General features: G+C 41.6%; 1 protein-coding gene across 2 annotated transcripts in view; it reads left to right on the top strand.

Moving 5' to 3' along the window:
• The window catches only part of LOC124775058 (neutral ceramidase-like), a 486,227-nt gene that overhangs the window by 439,666 nt on the left and 26,667 nt on the right, over positions 1-19,894 (top strand). For both annotated transcript variants that reach the window (XM_047249851.1, XM_047249852.1), the window contains 3 exons: positions 1,253-1,471; positions 9,554-9,649; positions 13,534-13,701. In XM_047249851.1, the coding sequence (XP_047105807.1) occupies positions 1,253-1,471; positions 9,554-9,649; positions 13,534-13,701 (483 nt within the window). The remainder of the gene's footprint in view (positions 1-1,252; positions 1,472-9,553; positions 9,650-13,533; positions 13,702-19,894) is intronic.

The following is a 19,894-nucleotide window of genomic DNA, read 5'->3' as shown; positions in this document are numbered from 1 at the left end:
TTTAAATGGGTCAGTTATCAAATTACATAAAGGTATAGAAGCAGGGTAGAAGTTTGAACATAAGGATGTCATAACAATATTAGTGACAGATACACTGTTACATACACATGCAGTAGGGGCCGAAATGTTGATTCAGCATTTCATTGTATGAATCGATGCATAACACAGCTGAATTGCATGAAAATGTAATGATCTTAAACAACGTAAGAGTTATGTGCATCGTGCATATTACTGAGAAAGGTTTTACAGCAAACTTTCATTGCCATACATCTTTTTCTACAGGCGAAGGCAAATACAATATATAACGGGTACTGTGACAGCTTTTACAGGATAATAACGCTTTTAAAATTTTATAATTGCCATCATTGGCATGCCTTTTCATTTCCAATATATGAAACAGCTACTACATTCCTTTAACGGTTATGCAAGAAACCATGGCAGTCATGGATAAACCATGATTTGTGACTGAAACCAGATATTTATTTTAATATCTTTCGGTTACATAGATAGACTACTGTTTCAGAAATAGCTCATCTGTAATTTGACGTATTACTTTTCGTTCTTTGTAGATATATTTAACTTTATCACCATGTATACACCTTGTTAAGGCTGCATCATCATTCAGTCAATAGAGAACACTTATCATACACATAGCTAGCTCATAGATGGTTATTCGGAAAGCTGGACATTTAGTTAGGTTATTACATGTGGATTATCAATACACCTTTGGACAGAAGAGGGTCTAAGGTTTCGACTACCACCTCTAAAGCTCGCACCAACAGATAGGTATTTCGTATCAGCGTAAGTTGGCTACCATACAAAATAACGGTCTCTGCTTGATTTCGAAAGAAGTGATGCAGAAGCCATGTCGTCTCCGTTTCGGCATTGAACCATCAATAGGTAATTGAATTAAGCTATTTTAACAAAATGAATGTCTGCAAGGAATGAGCATGAACTGACCGCGTACACCAGATGAGAACTTAGATGTGTGCCATGCGTCAAGAGAGGGATACGTTGAACATTTATAGCTTGTGCTTGTGAACTTCAGTGTTTGGTGTTTCCATCTGCGTATAAATAATTGAATGCCAAATTTTAATTTCTTGTAATAAAAATTAATTACGTGGTACATTGTTTTGAATAGCCTGTGTTAAAGAGAATACAGTGACCGAGAAGGTGCTGTATCTGCTGCATCGGAAAGTAAGCCTGCAGGCCTGTCCTGAACCAATATTGAGTGCTTCGTGCAATGTGGCAGATGACGTTCCCGTTCGAGTGGCAGCCCCAAGTGGTTTCGACGCACGTGGGACGCGTGGGAAACCTCGTGCTGATGTGCGTTCCGGGCGAGTTCACCACCATGTCGGGACGGCGCATGCGCGACGCCATGCGGCAGGTGTTCGGGCAGGACACGACGCCGGTGCTCGCCGGACTGTGCAACACGTACAGCGACTACGTCGCCACCCCGGAGGAGTACAAGGTGAGCCCACACAACCTGCTGCATTCGTCACCTCAGCTCGGCTCTGTGCGAGGGCAGAAACTACAGAGAAAAGTAGACTATCAGCTACAATGCTGCCCGGGAATCAGTTTCACCCACCCATTTAACTGCTACATCACGAATTATTTATTTTGATTTCAGGATTGGTAATTGGTGAAACATAATTGTATTTAAGAAACATTGGTATTTGGTACCTCTTTCACTAATTACCTAGTTTTGCGACCGGGTTCTGGCTAATAGTACACTGTCTAGCGTTACTGACAAAGATATTGCTGTGCATAGTTAAGGCTCACCGGCCACTTAACTATAGTTAAGGCTCACCGGCCACTTAACCATCTTCTTCTTCTGTGCGAATGCACAAACAGTGCCCGAACTCTTACGGGAATCGGCAACGCGCCGCGAGTAATGAGTATAATGGGCGGGGGCACTACGAATGTAGTGCGGCACAATACACTGAGAATGTGGGTTTTGCGGAAGGCGTGCCAGAGATAAATCCCTGCAGTCGCGCTATCCTCTGTGTCCTCGGTGGCTCAGATGGATAGAGCGTCTGCCATGTAAGCAGCAGATCCCGGGTTCGAGTCCCGGTCGGGGCACACATTTTCATCTGTCCCCGTTGACTTATGTCAACGCCTGTAAGCAGCTAAGGGTGTTCATTTCACTGTAATTTCATTCTAACGAGCCGCATTACTATATGAAAAAAATTGATTACTAATACAAAATATACAAAATAATACATTCATACGAGCAAAGTGAAGAGCACGATCATCGTTTTCTTTGATACCAAGGGAATTGTGCACGAAGAATTTGTCCCACCCAGCCAAACAGTGAATTCCGCGTACTACTGTGATGTTTTGCGACGGCTCCGTGAAAACGTGCGGTGGCGACTACGGCCCGAACTTTGACGTCAAGGAAAATGGCTGCTGCAATGATGACAACGCGCCCTGTCACACGTCCTTGTTCACCAGAACCTTTTTCGCAAAAAAACAACATGGCCTTTGTATCCCACCCACCGTACTCGCCAGATTTGGCACCTTGCGACTTCGTGCTATTCCCAAAACTGAAAAATGGTTCAAATGGCTCTGAGCACTATGGGACTTAACATCTATGGTCATCAGTCCCCTAGAACTTAGAACTGCTTAAACCTAACTAACCTAAGGACAGCACACAACACCCAGCCATCACGAGGCAGACAAAATCACTGACCCCGCCGGGAATCGAACCCGGGAACCCGGGCGTGGGAAGCGAGAACGCTACCGCACGACCGCGAGATGCGGGCCCCAAAACTGAAACCCAAGTTGAAAGGCCGTCGGTTCGACACTCTAGAGAGGAATCAAGTAGCATCGCTGGCGGTGATAAACACCCTCAAAGAACAGAACTTCCAGAAAACGTTTGACCACTGGCAGAAGCGCTGGGATCGGGGTGTACGTGCGGATGGGAACTACTTCGAGGGAGATGGTGACCATTAGCCCAAAGGTAGGGTTTTAAACAGATGGCAGCACCAGTCCCGAAAATGTTGGATAGCTCCTCGTAATCACATAAAACTACTAAATAAATAACTGGGGCACAATTAAACTAGAGCTGGGGAGGTAATCCAGCAGGTTTAGGAATAAGAAGAAGTGGAGGTGATCTGATAACGGTTCATTCAGCAGCTGTTCAAGATGGTTTTTGTGGAGCCTCTTGATTTTCAGTATTTCAAACAGATGCAAGTGTTCATTTTTTTCCGCCCGCTGCTCGAGAAATAGCTTGAAGATAGTTCGATGAACCCTCTGCCAGATACATAACTATCATTTGCAGAAAAATCACGAAAATCTAGATGAAGCATTAGTTTCTGCCCTTTGTACCCAGAGTGCAGTCGGTATAACAGGTGGAAACTATCTGTGCTTGAAATGTTTGAGATTACGAAGTTCTGCAGCAACTACTGATTGAGTATGTAATTACCCGTTAAACTTTTGTTAAGTTGTGCCCAATTATAAATCAGTGTCCCTATTATTTATTTATTTCACTATTCTAAGGTTACGAAAGTATTACTTCATGTATTTAGTATTACTGTAGCTATTAATGCATCTGACTTAACAGTTACAGAGTTATTCTCACGTATAACATTCTTACCTCAGCAATCCTCATCCCAAAGTGTGCTGAGGGTGTCCCAATTCCACCGTTTTGATTTTCAGATACCAAGTCATTTGTGTCTGTCCTCCTTTAAGATGAAGTCACGAACACTGAAGAGAATATCATAGTAAACTCCATCACGCCATTCATAAAACTGATGAATTTTCTCTCTCTCTCTCTTTCTCTCTCTCTCTTGCTTTTACCTAGCGGACAGTAAATGAGAAGACTGATTATAACTTGAATGCTCTGAAACCTGCCACTCTTTCTTGAACTAACCACAGGTGTTCATATAGGAATAATATGACCACTGTTCATGCCCTGGTATATACTCCCAAACAGAAAATATGATTTATGGATAACACGATCTAACTTTTGTCTAGTGACAAGGAGACGACAAACCTTTTGCAAAGCACAATAACGGGGTGCTGCATGAGCATCGAACTTACTTTACCTGCTGAAAACCACTTACCAAAACATGAAGTTCTAAGGAAACACGCCTTTACTTCTGGGTCCCTTAAGAAAATTGCAGCGTGTATTCAGTATATACGTTGTCCCCTGGGACTAAGTTTTGAATTCCAACATGGATTCAGTTACACAAGGGGAGGAAATGAATTTCCGTAGATGTATTGACCAAAAACGCATGCAGTTGACGAAGAAGTTAAATCTGCAATTCAGCCCTGGTGGAAAATTTGGAAATTTGGGGTAAGATCTTATGGGACCAAACTGCGGAGGTCATCGGTCCCTAATCTTACGCACTACTTAATCTAACTTAAACTAACTTACGCTAAGGACAACACACACACCCATGCCCGAGGGAGGACTCGAACCTCCGACGGGGACAGCCGCGTGGGCCGTGACAACACGCCTCGGGCCGTGACAACACGCCTTAGACGGCGCGGCTATCCCGCGCGCCTTCAGCCCTGGTGGCTATGAATACGTATTCGAAATGGACTATATTTAAATCCCCTCCTGTGCAGTATCGTAGAAACACCCTTCACTACATACATCATCATATAAAGTTGAAGGAACTTCCTATAAGTCACTAGAGGTTACGAACACGATGGTGAACAAAGACGTACATTTCGCACGCAGTATTTCCGCATTAACAGTTTTGCGAAACAGTGACGACTTTTTCAGAACCTTCTAGTACTATGAAGCACATTTGTATGAAAACAATTGCAATGCGCGCGACTATACGTATGCTTCTCTCCATTTATATCAAAGTGAGGTGGTGACGTGCTCCCATCTCGAATACAAGACAAACGTCTGTATTACTTGTTGTTACGAGAATGCTCTTCAAGCGGAAGACGAAGCAATAAATTAGAGCACTTGCTCGCGAAAGGCAAAGGTTCGAGTGTCGGTCCGGCACACAGTTTTAATGTGCCAGGAAGTTTCATATGAGCGCACACTCCGCTGCAGAATGAAAATCTCACTCTGGAAGCAATAAATGCCGAATCCTGAGTAGTGCAAATAGCATGCTGGAACGAACCGGACTTACAATCGCCATGTGTTCCCATTGGCCGACTGCAGTCACTGTCTTAAGCGTGTCGGCAAGAGATCCCTACATTTCCGTCTTTTACAAAGACACATCGCGTGAACGGACAGGTCGACGACTGAATCTAATTTACGCTGCCACCAAGTTACCGACACAGAGCACGTTGCATATTTATGATACATGGAACAGCGCTCGTAATGAAACAGCCGTCTTTCAATATCGTGTTAGAGAAATTAGTCTGTGTACTATGCTGTTAACGACACATAAAATTACACAGATGAGACTTTTCGTCGTCAATGAGATAACCTAAAATATATGTTTCATCTTTGCAATCGAAATTTTCTGCTCTGCTGTGCGCTTGGAGTCGTTGGATGAATGCGTAACAATCCGGTAGAGATAGCACGGCCTTTTTGTAGTGCCCTCAATTCAGCAAGGAAGAGAACCCACAATTTTCTTCGGGTTTGTGATATTCAAGTTGAGGCACTCAGCGATGATTATATGTTGCCACCATACTGACAGGATGTGAATCACTGCATACCATATGCTGTTCTAAATTTTTTATGGAACATCGGATGATTTAGCTGGCCATTCAACGTTCCAGACGGTGTCTGAGGGTGTCGCAACAGGAAGGGTTGTTGATGGACGCCAAATTAGTTTTGACGCGGAACAGCTGCAGAGAGAAAATCCGTTTCCGGTTGGAATGCACCTAGCCGCTTGCGGGCCTCCAGCAGCGTGGAACAAGTAACAGTGTTTGACGTGTCAGTGGCCCATTGTGATCGCTCTGCAGACCCGCGCCGCTTGGTGTCACGTGCTCTAACAATTCAGATGCAAACCCGGACGCCACACCTTATCTGTGCGGCGTAGCCATTACTTTCCACTGGAGCTTGTGGTTCGCTTCATGACCTCTGAAAACAGACCTATACTTTGCTGTAAAACCGTAAGCTGAATCGTCACACGATGTTGAAACTTAATGCCATATTTACTAGATTAAAGCGAGCGTCACATTTTAGACAGATGCCTGTCTCTGACGCGCGAAAAATACCCACCGCGCTCTCTTTTTCAGACCGCACATTTTGCGGTATGAATATAAGCTGCTTCTTTACACGACGGTGAAAATGAGTGCCATTTTACGAGTAACTAGATCAAAGCGAGGTTTACACTTGTGACAATCCCTTACTGACTCGTGAAAAGGATCCAGCGCCATTTAGTATTGTTCTCGTGTATTTTTTGAAGAACAGCAATATCCACTAAAAAAATCAAATTGGATTTTCGTTCAGTTCGTATTTTTGGCATTACGTAGAGTGGTGGTGGGACTACAAGTATCTATTTAATTCAAAAGTTCTAGTGTCTGATGACGATCAGTAATAATGGAAACTGCAAGTGATACGCGACTGTCATAACATTTTATGGGGGTACAATACGATATTCCTTAAATATCTGCAATTTTAATGTTATCAATTTAGCGATTGCTATGCTTTATCAGCAATAATTATTCACATTTAAACGTTTTAATAGAACGAAATGCACTTTAAGTGAAAGTGTGAAGAGTCAATGCTTTCATCACCTGATTGTTGGCATTTAGTTTGTGGCGTTCATGAAATTGAAATGAACTAAAAGAACACACTGGTCTGTGCGTGCCTCGTCTTACATAGCCTCATACGTCGCTATAAATATAAAAACAACGAGCAGTAAACGTTATAAATAAATTATATGCCACATTCATGGGCAAACACTTTTTGCAGTCAATTGAAATAAAAATTTAGGAACGTATGACCTGTTCAATGTTTACAGAACTGCTGATGTTCCTGCTTTATATAAAAGCGAAACACTTTAGGTGGAACACACCCTTAAACAACAACACGCTTAAGACAGAGAGAGAGAATAGTAACTACGTCCGATATGTGTGAATAAGAGACAGGGTAGCGGTGATTCTTATGAGCTGCAAGCTGTATGTTCGATGGTCTGGTGCCAGATTATTATGGGTACATTTGGACAGGAGCTCGCCGTCCAGTTCTTCCGGAGGAGTGCCCTATCAATTATTTTAAGTTAAAATCTAAGTCCACTGCAGGAAAAGAAATACCAGAGCTTTTCCTTGACATCACTGCCCACGTTTCAAGAATTAATGACAAATAACGTCCTTGATGTTGGAATAAGCCGTCTGTGTGCAAAGAACATCCCAACATGACTAGAGCAAATGTTACGCAGTTCCGCCCATAGCACGTGGCAACGATGCAAGTAGTTGAAATGTTGAGCAGAAGAATAACATAATTGATATCTCTGAGCATTGAGGATATTAAATTGTGCCTTAACCCTTTCATTACTGATTTTTTTTTTTTAAATTGGTACCGTTAAGACTACTAGCGTGGCGGTGATGACGCAGCAACAGCCCCTGAGCGGAGAAAATCTCCGAAACGCACGGCAATCGAACCCGGGACCGTTTGGATGTCATTTACCAACCGGGGCTACCTAGGCGGTCATTATTTCCCAGTAAAGTAATTCACTATTTTGAGCATTAGGACGGCTATTTTCCTAATATGTCTAGTGATACCATCTAGTGATGCTCTTTCGGAAGTAGGAAAAATTGCTACAGATGATGAAGTGGGCATGAGAAGACTGTGAGAGATGAAATGGGGCCACGCGGAGTGGCCGTGTGGTTTGAGGCGCCACGTCAAGGATTGTGCGGCCCCTCCCGCCGGAGGTTCGAGTCCTCCCTCGGGCATGGGTGTGTGTGTTGTGCTTAGCGTAACTTAAAGTAGTGCTTAAGTCTAGGGTCCGATGACCTCAGCGCTTTGGTCCCTTAGGAATTCACTCACATTTGAACATTTGATCAAATGGGGAGGCGCGGCGCGTTTATAGCTGGTGTGTGTGTTTCACGGGAGTCATATCGAAATCACCATCGTGTCCGTTCTAAGACTGAAGTAACTGACTGTATGTCCGTATACATCGTAGACTATATCCGAAACGTTACTGCATTCCTCAGGAATTCTGTTGGTTTTTACGAAATTTATATTTAGTATAATGGGCAGCAAACTTTGTAGAATGTGGAAAATATTGGTATGTGGTATGTCAAAGCCATCTACAAATTTTAAGCTAAATATTGGTGTACAATATTTCATTACACTGGAATAAATGCGTTTTGGTACTGATTTGCCATACTTTTTTCATATTTGCCGTAGTGACATAATCACTCTACAAACAAAAAAATTAACTTCGAAAATTCTAGGTTCATATGGAAACATGGACCAAGTTAGTTTGTGGGACATTATCTGTCAACTAAAAATTTTTTATAGTGAAAATCGGTTATAACAGTAGACAATTTTCGACTTTTTATTTTTCAAATATATGTATTATAAATTTTAGGCACGATAGGATCAACTAACGTGAATTTTAGGTTTAACATTGTAATTATCACAGAACATAACCTTATGTCCTCTACAGAAATCTTTATTATTAAAACATTGTATCGCAATCCGTTGTCAGTTGTAGGTTGCCTATTTAAAAGCTTTCAGGAGCAACAAAAATTCGATTTTGAGTATTTCGCGTGATTATTGACCGAATTGAGAAATTTAAAATTCTGTCATAATCTACTCATTAAGGGGTGTAATCTTATGTTAAAAGTTTAACACAATAGCACAGATATTAAGGTTATGAACTTTCTGTGTCTAGAGGCAAACTTCATCAGGCATGACGCCTTAATTTATTACTTTCTTAGTACATTATTCGCAGCAGAGATTCAAGACGGTATCCAAGTATACAACTTACCTGCAAAATTGTGTCATCGTACGACACATAGTCCAACAGACATGACATCATAAGAGTTAGATGCATGAAAACGAAACTATTGCTTAAAATAGCGCGAATTAAAATTTTAACATCAGGCATGAGGTTTTAATGCGTTACTTCATTACTACGGGCTCTATTAGCAACACACTGAAAGTACCTGCAAAAATATATCATGTTCAACACACAATTCAGGAGATATGACGTCATAAACCCTGAGGTGCCTGAGAAATTAACTTTTTCTTAAAATGAAGCGCAGATTATCCGCAACATATTCATCTATTGTTTCATAATGAGAACACTTAGCGACTTCCAACAAACCTTAAACATAATTTTAATAATTTCTTAAATTTTTCTCGCTTACTTGCTGAAAGTCAATATTTAACAGTAATTCATTTGTAAAATGTTTAGACGTTAGAAGCCTTTTTGTGGCATGTGATTCTCTAAGGGTCAGGTGTTTTACTGGTATATTAATAATCCAAAACCTAAATGAGCACAATAAAAATTTGCGAAAGGTGATTGAGAAAAATTTTCCTTGTGCAAAGATTAGCTCAATTTGTTGTTACTTTCTGTGAATCACTAGGTTACAGCACTAAACTACTACACACTGTGATTCTACAGGTTGCTCTCTAACTCGTTCTAGAGCTTGGTGACTAGAAGGGCATGTTTTGGTGTTACAGGTGCAGAGGTATGAAGGAGCCTCAACCATCTTCGGTCCACACACGCTAACCCTGTACCTGCAGCAGTACCGGAAGCTGGCTCAATCCATCCTGAGTGTAAGTTTTACAGTGCGCAAGCTGTTTCAAAGACTGATTTGGTGAGCACTGATCAGTGCAATGTTGTGAATTTGTTCAACTTTTGAAACAAATTTTGAATTAAGTCTTCATAATATCGAGTTATGGAAAGTCAGACGCCTGTTAAACGGATAAATTAAGAAAAGGCGATCTGGAAGTCTTCGTTCACGCAGGATTTTTTATTTATTTTTTATTTTTTTCGGTCTTGTGATAGGTTCAGTAGGGCCTGTCACAAATTCTCGTGCTGTGGCAGCCTCTTCATCTCAGAGTAGCGTTCGCACCCAACGTACTCGGTAACTTCTTTTTGTCTTCCGCTACAGTTTTTACCGTCTACAGCTCCCTCTAGTACCATGGATGCTATTCGTTGATGTATCCGATGTCTTATTACCCTATCCCTTCTTCTTTTTAATGTATTTCACATGTTTCTGTTCTCGTCGGTTCTACGGAGAAGTCGGCCGGAGTGGCCGTGCAATTCTAGGCGCTGCAGTCTGGAACCGAGCGATCGCTACGGTCGCAGATTCGAATCCTGCCACAGACATGGATGTGTGTGATGTCCTTAGGTTAGTTAGGTTTAATTAGTTGTAAGTTCTAGGCGACTAATTACCTCAGAAGTTAAGTCGCATAGTGCTCAGAGCCATTCTACGGAGAAGCTCTTCACCTCTTATCCTATCAGTCCACGTAATTTTCCACATCCTTTTATAGCACCATACCTCAACCGCTTCGATTCTCTTCTTTTCAGGATTTCCCACAGTCCATAAACACTTCCATACAGTGCTGCGCTTCAGTTGGATAATCTCAGAAATTTTTCCACTCATATTAAGACCCATGTTTGGTGTTTGCACGCTTTTGGACATTTGCCTCTAAAACCGAGAGACTCCATTTTCCGTACAGATATATTCATGGTGTATGCCGAGCAGGTATGTTGAAGATAGCAAACAGGTTTCTTAAGGCAAATTACTGCTTTAAATTTAGTTTTTTTATGAACTATAATAGCAAATACTAGTAAGGAAGTTGTAAGTTAACTTCATTATTAGTATTTGCTGTTATAGTTCTTCCAAACCGCCGAGCCTCCGGAATGGTTTATTAGTAATGGGGCTTACATTCATAGATCGAATTCGTAACTAGTGACAGTATGACAATGTACTCTGAAAAATACTACCGTGGTTTAACTTTCAATGAAGACAGTATTCTTTCAGCGAGGGAAAGATTTACGATAAAAACAGTTCAAAAACTAAGTTGTTTGTGCGGATAAGGTCATACTAGAGATATCAATTTTTTAATTCTGTCAGATAAACTAGCGTCGTCTGAATCAGTCGTACGAGCAAAAATTATGTACTAAAACGTAATGCGCTCGCTTAACAGTTGTATCGGTGTGGTGAGAACGCGCGTCTCGGCGGAAGTCTAGTAAATTAAATCCAACAAATTTATATTCTTCTGGGCCCGCAGCATTGCATATGGCTTTTAAAAACATTTTTTAATTATAATTCCAAGTATGCTGTTCTCTGATTGCATTTATTTTTACAGTAGGCCTAGTTCGGGTGAATTGCCACCATTATGTTATTTCTAAATAAATGGTACACAAATCGGTGCATTATTACTAATTTTATAAGCAATTGTTAAATAGAATTCATTCTTATACATTTTTACAAACGTCTTGTAGGTTTGACATCTACCCAGTATCTGTGGTTCTGTGATTGTCTCTTTATATATTTGGTGGTACTGGAGTAATAATGGTTGGCTATCACCTTATCTAACTTGCTACTTTATGTAGTTGTCAGATTATTCTTTGTATCAGTATTTTCGTGACAGCTTACTTGACAGATAATCCAGCGACGTTGTATGGTTACAGGCAGTTCTCTCTATCATTGCTGTTAGATTTATAATTGATCAATGCTACTACTGTCGTTTTTCTTTTACTGTATGTTACAGGTATGTGTATGTATTATTCTTTTTTACAATTATGCATATTTTTAACTAAGAAGGAATCAAACTTAGCAGCATACTTTGAATTATAATTATACAAATCTAACAAAAAGGAACGTGGCTATAATAATGGGCGATGCTCCACATTCTCGACATTTTCGAAGCCACTGGCAATATTAAATCTCGACAAAAGTCAACTTTTATAGGAACTCTTTCGGTTCTAATACATGTTTGTCCTATACAGGGTGAAAAGTATTTAAACCGACAAACTCTGGAAGGTTGTAGGGGACATAAAAAGAAATATTTTTTCCTAATGTCATTTTTTCCTATGAGGATTATTTAAACCGGTGGAGGCCATATTACTCTCTTCAGTCGTTAGAGGCCATATTACGATCTTCAGTTGTTAGAGGGCGTGTTACACTCTTCAGTTGTAGGCAACTGGTGTCCACCAGTGTGCATTGTCTCTGTCTACTAATGGAGCGATACACCTGGAGTGAGTACACTGGTATGGTTGGTGCGTGCTACGTAGCGCACCACAAGGGACGAGCTGCACAGCGGATTTATCAACAAAAATATCCTAATCGCTGTATCCCGCATCATAAGACCTTTGCTGTTGTGTACCAACGTCTGCGTGAGACCGGGTCATTTAGCAGATTACCTGGACAGGGACGCTATCGCACGGTACGAACGCTGCAATTTGAGGAAGCTGCCGTGCAGCATGTGGAGCGGGATCCTTCAATCAGCTCTCGTGAAATTGCACGTAACATGGAGACGAATCAGATGAATGTAAGAACAGTCCTTCGAGAGCAATTTTTACGTCCATTTCACTTAGAGCGTGTCCACAACCTGGAACCAGTTGATTACCCACTCAGAGCACAGTTTTTGCAGTGGTACCTGGAACAGTGTGAAATGCATCCTACATTTCCAGCCTCTGTGTTGTTCACCGATGAAGCAACGTTCGGGCGTGACGGAGTCTTCAACATGCACAATTAGCATGTTTCGAGTGAGAATAACTCATATGCCACAGTTACTAGCGGTCATCAAGTGCGGTTCTTCGTTAATGTGTGGGTCGGTGTAGTTGGGGACTGTTTAATTGGGCCGTATCTGCTACCTAGGCTATTAAATGGCAGGCACCATTACAATTTTCTCGCCAGAGCATTGCCAGAATTGCTCCCTACAAGACAACGCATGTGGTTCCAAGATGACGGGGCGCCGGCACATTTCAGTCGTCGTGTGCGTCGATTCCTGGACCGACGGTTCCCAGAAACGTGGATTATAGAGGTGGTCCTGTACCATGGCCTGCTCGAGCCCTAGATATGTCCCCTCTGGACTTTTTTTGTGTGGGGAGAGAGGCGCAACCTTGTTTACGCAAATCCTGTTGCATCAGAAGAGGATCTGGTTACCCAGATAGTAGCAGCAGCAGGAACAAATCCCGTGTCAGACAGAACATAATCCGACGGTGTAACCTTTGTTTACGTGTCAATGGAGGCATTTTTGAAAATGTACTGTAATTGAAATTGGGTTGTGTTAATGTGTTGTCTCTTGGTCATAAAAATGGAAAAGTGTTTGTTGGTTTAATTAATTTGCCGCCGGAGAAATCTTCCTCTAGCAGTTTAAATACTCCTCATAGGATAAAATGACACTAGGGTAAAATATTTGTTTTGATGTCCCCTACAACCTCCCAGAGTTTGTCGGTTTAAAAACCGCCTTGAACGAAATCCACTCCACAGATATCTCTTCTGTGACCACGAGCCACGCTCTCCAAAACCCACTTTCTTGTCCCGCCCTGCGAGATCGTCCACTTCGCAGTGTCAGTGCGATGACCAAAGAGAACTACTGGCGGGACGAAAGGGTGCAACGCCTCGAATGAGCGTGAATGTGCCGTCAGCACCTGCCCATACCACTTGACAGCATGCTACACCCTCATGGTGATCTTGTTGCAGAGGAGCACCATGACACCCGGGCCGACGCCGCCAGACCTGTCCAAGGAGCTGATCCAGCTGACCCCTGGCGTGGTGTACGACATGCCATCCTGGCGGTCTCGCTTCGGCTACGTGATGCAGCAGCCACCTGCCACTGCCAGGCCCGGAGACACCGTCACCGCTACTTTCGTGAGTACCCACAACATCTGTGTGGTCAGCTAAGATGTTTCTGGAAACATCCGCCAGGCTGTGGCCAAGCCATGTCTCCGCAGTATCATTTCTTCCAGGAGTGCTAGTTCTGCAACGTTCGCAGGAGAGCTTCTGTGAAGTTTGGAAGGTAGGAGACGAGGTACTGGCGGAATTAAAGCTGTGAGGACGGGGCGTGAGTCGCGCTGGGGTAGCTCAGTTGGTAGAGCACTTGCCCGCGAAAGGCAAAGGTCCCGTGTTCGAGTCTCGGCCTGGCACACAGTTTTAATCTTCGAGGAAGGTTTATATCAGCGGACACTCCACTGTGCAGTAAAAATTTCATTCTAAAAAATACAATGTTAAAAAAATCAGAAGAAGAGGTGTACTTTGAAAAGGCATGTAGATACTGGACTTCAGCTGACAGAGACTCTGAACTCAAATATTGGATATCAAGGCGCACTGAGGCGCAGATTACAATTTATTAGTGATAAAGAGAAGGCTCAGGCTTAAGAGAAACGTGCTGAAGATTTGATGTGGAAAGAAGTGGTATATTTACTAAGGAATAATGAGATGTGTTTGAATTTCTTTAACGCTGTAGATTTTGCTGTACCATAGTAAGCAGTTACGTTGAATGGAATAGTGATCGTTAAAGAGAGCAACAACAGTCTTGGGTGGACGAAAATAGGAGCGAGGAATGTAACTGTGAAGAAATCTTCGGTAGAACAATATATACTCGAGCTGAGCGAAGAAAGAAGTACCAAAATGTGCGTAAAAACACGCTTAAAGTAATGTGAGACCGTGATGAGATAGATCGGGTGCAGAGAAGCCAAGGCAAAGTGTCTGCAGGAAACATGTCAAAAAATCGAAAAGATGCACTGATTCAGCGTATAGAAAAGTCAAAGTAACGTGTGATGAAATTAAAAGCTGGAGCGCCAACAATAAGAACGCAATGGGAATTCCACTGTGAAACACAGGGGAAGAAGTGGGCACGTGGGAAGAATAGACTGAAAGTCTCAACGACAGTGAGATCTTGCCCGGTGAGGTAGTAGCTTTGAAAGACTTGTGATCCCATAAAGCAGAGCGGATAGATAACATTGCATCGGAATGGCGACCAAACGTCTATTCAGTGTCGTGTGTAGAATCTATGTGACTGGAGACTTCATTAGAAAACACAAATGTATTCACACAGTCATGGAGATAGCACGGACAGATAATTACGAAAAGTACTGCTTAACAGCAAATGCATCCAACTTGCTGACAAGAATTATACACAGAAAAATAGGAAAGATAATTGGCAATGTGTTAGATAACGATGAATTCGGCATCCGAAAAGGTTAAGGCATCAGTGAGACATCTCTGAGACTGCGATTGATAGTGGAAGCAAGACACGACAAAAATCAAGACACTTTAATAGGATTCTTTGACCTAGAGAAACCGATCGACAGTGTAAGTGGTGCAAGACATTCGAAATTCTGAAAAAAGTAGGAGTAAACTATAAGGAAAGACAGGTAATACACACTATGTCAAGAACCACGTGAGAAAAATAAGAATGGAAGACTAAGAACGAAGTATTCGCATTAAAATGGGTGTAAAACAGAGCATACAATCTTTCGCTGTTCAATCTGTGCATCGACAAAGCAATTAAGCAAATAAAAGAAAGTTTCAAGAGTGGGGTTAAGATTCAGTATGAAAGGATATCAATGATAAGATCCGCTGATGACATTGCTCTCCTCAGTGAAAGTGAAGACGAATTACAGGATGTATTGAATGGAATGAACAGTCTGGTGAGTACAGAGTATGGATTAATTATAAATGAAACTAAGACGAAATTAATGAGAAATAGCAGAAATGAGATTAGCGATAAATTTGTATATCAAAGTCTGTGACCACGAACTAGACGGAGTTAAGGATTTCTACTGCCTTGGAAGCAAAATAACATATGACAGGCAAAACAGGAAAGACATACAAAGCAAACAAGCACAAGCAATGACGGCAACCATGGTCAGAGGAATACTAGTATCTGGCATAGATCATAATTTGAGAAAGAAATTTCTAAGAATTACGTTTGCAGCCCTGTATTGTATGGTAGTGAAACATGGACTGTGGAAAAATCCGGAACAGAAAAGAATCGAAGCATCTGAGTTGTGGTGCTACAGACGAATGCTGAAAATTAGGTGGACTGATAAAGAACAAGGACGTACTCTGCAGAATTGGTGAAGAAAGGAACATGAGGTAAACAATGAGATCAAGAAGGGACAGGATACCAGGACATGTGTTAAGACATAGGGGAATGACTTCCATTATGGAGGGTAAAAACTATAGTGAAGATAGAGACTGGACTTTACTCAGCAAATAATTGAGAATACAAGGTGCAAGTAATATTCCTAAATGAACTGCTTGGCACAAGAGAGGAATTCACGGCTGCTACGCCAAACCAGTCAGTAACCTGATGACTCAAAAAGGAAAAAAAGTGTTGGAGGAAGGCAATGGCAAACCATCGCACTAGGAGCCAGAACAAGACAGTATGTGACTTTCCCTTTTATGCTGATACTCAAATAACACCCGCAATTTTTCCTTAGGCGAACACCACACTAAGCTTAAGGAAGAATATCAACAAAGCGGAGGTGTTTTAAACCGTACGTGGATGGGACTTCGAAGTTGTCAAAACAGAAAGAGAGTGTATTCAGAAAGGCAACACAGACAATAATCAACTAGCTCCTAGACTCAACCAAGAAAGACCACTGTCGGAATTCAAACTGAGGAAGTAGTGACAAGTATGTTTTTTAACGAGGGACAGATGTCATGATTCCAAGGAGAACTACTCAACCAAGAAAGACCACTGTCGGAATTCAAACTGAGGAAGTAGTGACAAGTATGCTTTTTAACGAGGGAGAGAGAGCAGGATTCCAAGGAGAATTTAGGCAGAAACTTTATTGCGCTAGCTGTTTACTGCGTTATGTGTTTCTGCGTACGCCGTCATTTGCTTTCCTCCTGCTCCCCACGTACTAAACGCGTCGTATACAGATATCTCTCGTTTCTGTCGTGCCTTGATCATCTATTGAAGTATCGACGACTGCTGAGCACGCTAGCCTGCTGCACTCTCGTAAGTTAATTTAACTTTCGATGTGCAGGGAGAAGCTACTGTTTCATTTTACTGAGCAGTTGAAGACGGAGAACGACTAGCGCTACTGGTGCAGTTACGAGGTTAAACATGCTGCAGCAGATGTAAATGACCGCGTATAAAGATTGTCGCAAGGATCTCTATCAGATATTGTACCCATAAGCCTTCTTCGCCACCCCATACTCTTCGCATTACGCGAAGAAGGCCATTTTCATCATTTTCCTACTTCTGCTTCAACGACCGTAGGACAGAACATCGTTGATATCCAGTGCAAACAAATCTTGGCCAACGTTTCGGTCCTAAACATTGGAATTCCGTGAGACTGTGTCTTATGATAACACTCGAGCAAACTTTCGGAATGGCACTGTTTTCATTTGTTAGCTATACATGTTTCTGATACAGTTTGAATCTAGGGAAGCATCCAGTAGGAGAGTGGGGAACAAAATGAAACTTTCACGATCTTATTTAAATAATTACAATGTAGTCAAATTTCCAAAGAATTTGGTAGTATAAGCCCTCTTATCACCAACGCATAGCACCTGTTTGGATGCATGTGCTAATTTGGCCGGGGAGGGTGTCGTAAAGCCATTGTATCCACTCTTGAGGCAAGTTGGTGCACAGTTGTTTTAATTGGTTCTTTATATCTTGGCTACTGTCACTTGGACAGAGCTGACGTCCGAGATGATCCCACACTTGCTCCATCAGGGGCAGATGTGGGGTCTGGCTGGCCACAGGAGTACGTCAGCACCACGTAGACAGTTTATAGAGACATCTGCCATGTGTAGACGAACATTGTTCTGTTAGAAAATAGCATTACGAAACCCAATTTTGTTTTTTGTCCCAGACATGTTTCACTGCAGTTGCAGCATCGTCAGTGGATTTTTTTTATTGTTATGGCTGTTAAACATAAGGAATGTTCTTTACTGTTTAAATACATACAATATTAGTTCTAAATCGTAATTACAGGTTTTTGAGGAGCACATAAAATTGTGTATTCATACCTTCTTACCACTTGGTGTGGTTTTCCTGCTGTATTGCGTTTTTATAGTGTCTGTTTATCTTTACAGTTTGTCCATTGCAGAGAGCTGTGTATTCATTTATTACTTGCTTTCCTTCAACTATGGCTTTTTGTACTGGATAATTTTCTTCAATTATTAGTTTTTGTGGGGGGCTGTTGCCGCATTTGAGAATTTTCAAATCAGTGTTGATGTCTCCAGGATATGTCTATTGTCCATAAGGCATTCAGCAAATGTGGAGTGACAGCTGTTACATAAAACTAAAATTAAATAAATATATAATTAGAATAATATTGATAAATCCTCAAACCTGCTCTCTCTCTCTCTCTCTCTCTCTCTCTCTCTCTCTCTCTCACACACACACACACACACACACACACACACACACACACACACTTTCTCTCTCTCTCTCCCCCCCTTCCTCCCTCTCTCCCTCCCTCCCTCCCTCCCTTCCTCTCCCTCTTTCTTTACACGCACACACACACACTGTGAAATTCAAAACAACCGCCAATGACATCTTCAATTGTTCCACTGTCTGCCATCTTGTTTTCATACGTTCTACTGTTCCACTGTCCGTCATGTTGTTATCACAACTGATAGACAATAGCAGTGACAACTCAAAAACACTGAACTTGACAATGAAGAAGACAGCGAAAAAAGAAACCGTAAGTGAAACATAATGCCAATAGATACACACACACACACACACACACACAGACAGACAGACAGACAGACAGACAGATACACACACACACACACATACACACACACACACACACACACACAAACACACACACCCTTTCACATAAATTATTAATTCAGGCATAGCCACAACAGTTTAGAAATCGTAATTTTTGCGTAAATATTTTGCCTACATTAAGTTGTATATAGTTGCAGTTGACAAACTGTAAAGAGAAACAGACACTATAAAAACGTAGTACAGCAGGAAAACCACACCATGTGGTAAGAAGGTATGAATACACAATTTTATGTGCTCCTCCAAAACCTATAATCACGATTTAGAAACTAATATTTGTATGTATTTAAACGGTAAAGAACTTTCCTTATGTTTAACAGCCATAACAATAAAAAAAAATCACTGATGACGCTGCAACTGCAGTGAAACATGTCTGGGACAAAAAACAAAACTGTGTTTCGCTAAAGGCGGACCTGACTCAAAAACGTATGTTATTGTTAAAGTAAACACAGACGAAAGAGCTTCAACATCACGAGCCGGCCGTGGTGGCCGTGCGGTTCTGGCGCTGCAGTCGGGAACCGCGGGACCGCTACGGTCCTTAGGTTAGTTAGGTTTAAGTATTTCTAAGTTCTAGGGGACTTATGATCTAAGATGTTGAGTCCCATAGTGCTCAGAGCCATTTGAACCATTTTTTTTTCAACATCAAGATGATTATTACGAAACTGTCCTATGAGGCTAACAGCTTTTAACATTTTTTTAAAATGTTAAGGATAATAAGTTGCCGTCTCTTTATCTATGAACAGATGATGAATGCAGCTAGCCGCTAACTTTGTGTAATGTCTTATCTGTATAGACGTGTATCTGTTGCCTTTAAGATCCCTTCACCTTCACACATAAATCTCTACAGTAAAGTAAGAGCCTCCCATTCCTTGGCTGATCCGTGATAAGACAGGCGAAAAGTTAGACTAATGGAGGATTATTAGTATTATCTCTATTCTCATTCGCTCTCTCTCTTTCTCTCCTTTATCTATGTACAGTTTTTAATATAATATTTCATTACGTGAAATCAGCCAAATAGAATCTTTGGTGGAGTCCTTCGTCTTGGTAATCAGCGGTTGGCTTGCTGTAAGAGATCTGTTATTACTGTTATTACTGTTAAACACTGCATTCAGTCGGGAGAATCAATCGTGTGGACAATTTGTTCCTTTTACGAAAGATTGCAAATTCCAGATGTGTAAGAAGCCTTTTTGGACGATTTAACACAGACTCAGTGATTGCAGGCTCTCTCCGACACAGCTGAAACTTCCCCACTAATTACAGGGCCAACGTGATCATCAAATGATTCAGAAAAAACTCATTCGT

This window comes from Schistocerca piceifrons, chromosome 2 (assembly GCF_021461385.2).
Source record: "Schistocerca piceifrons isolate TAMUIC-IGC-003096 chromosome 2, iqSchPice1.1, whole genome shotgun sequence".
Lineage (NCBI taxonomy): Eukaryota > Metazoa > Arthropoda > Insecta > Orthoptera > Acrididae > Schistocerca > Schistocerca piceifrons.
The sequence above is the reverse complement of the archived record's forward strand: the minus strand, read 5'-3'. Positions and strand labels throughout refer to the sequence as shown.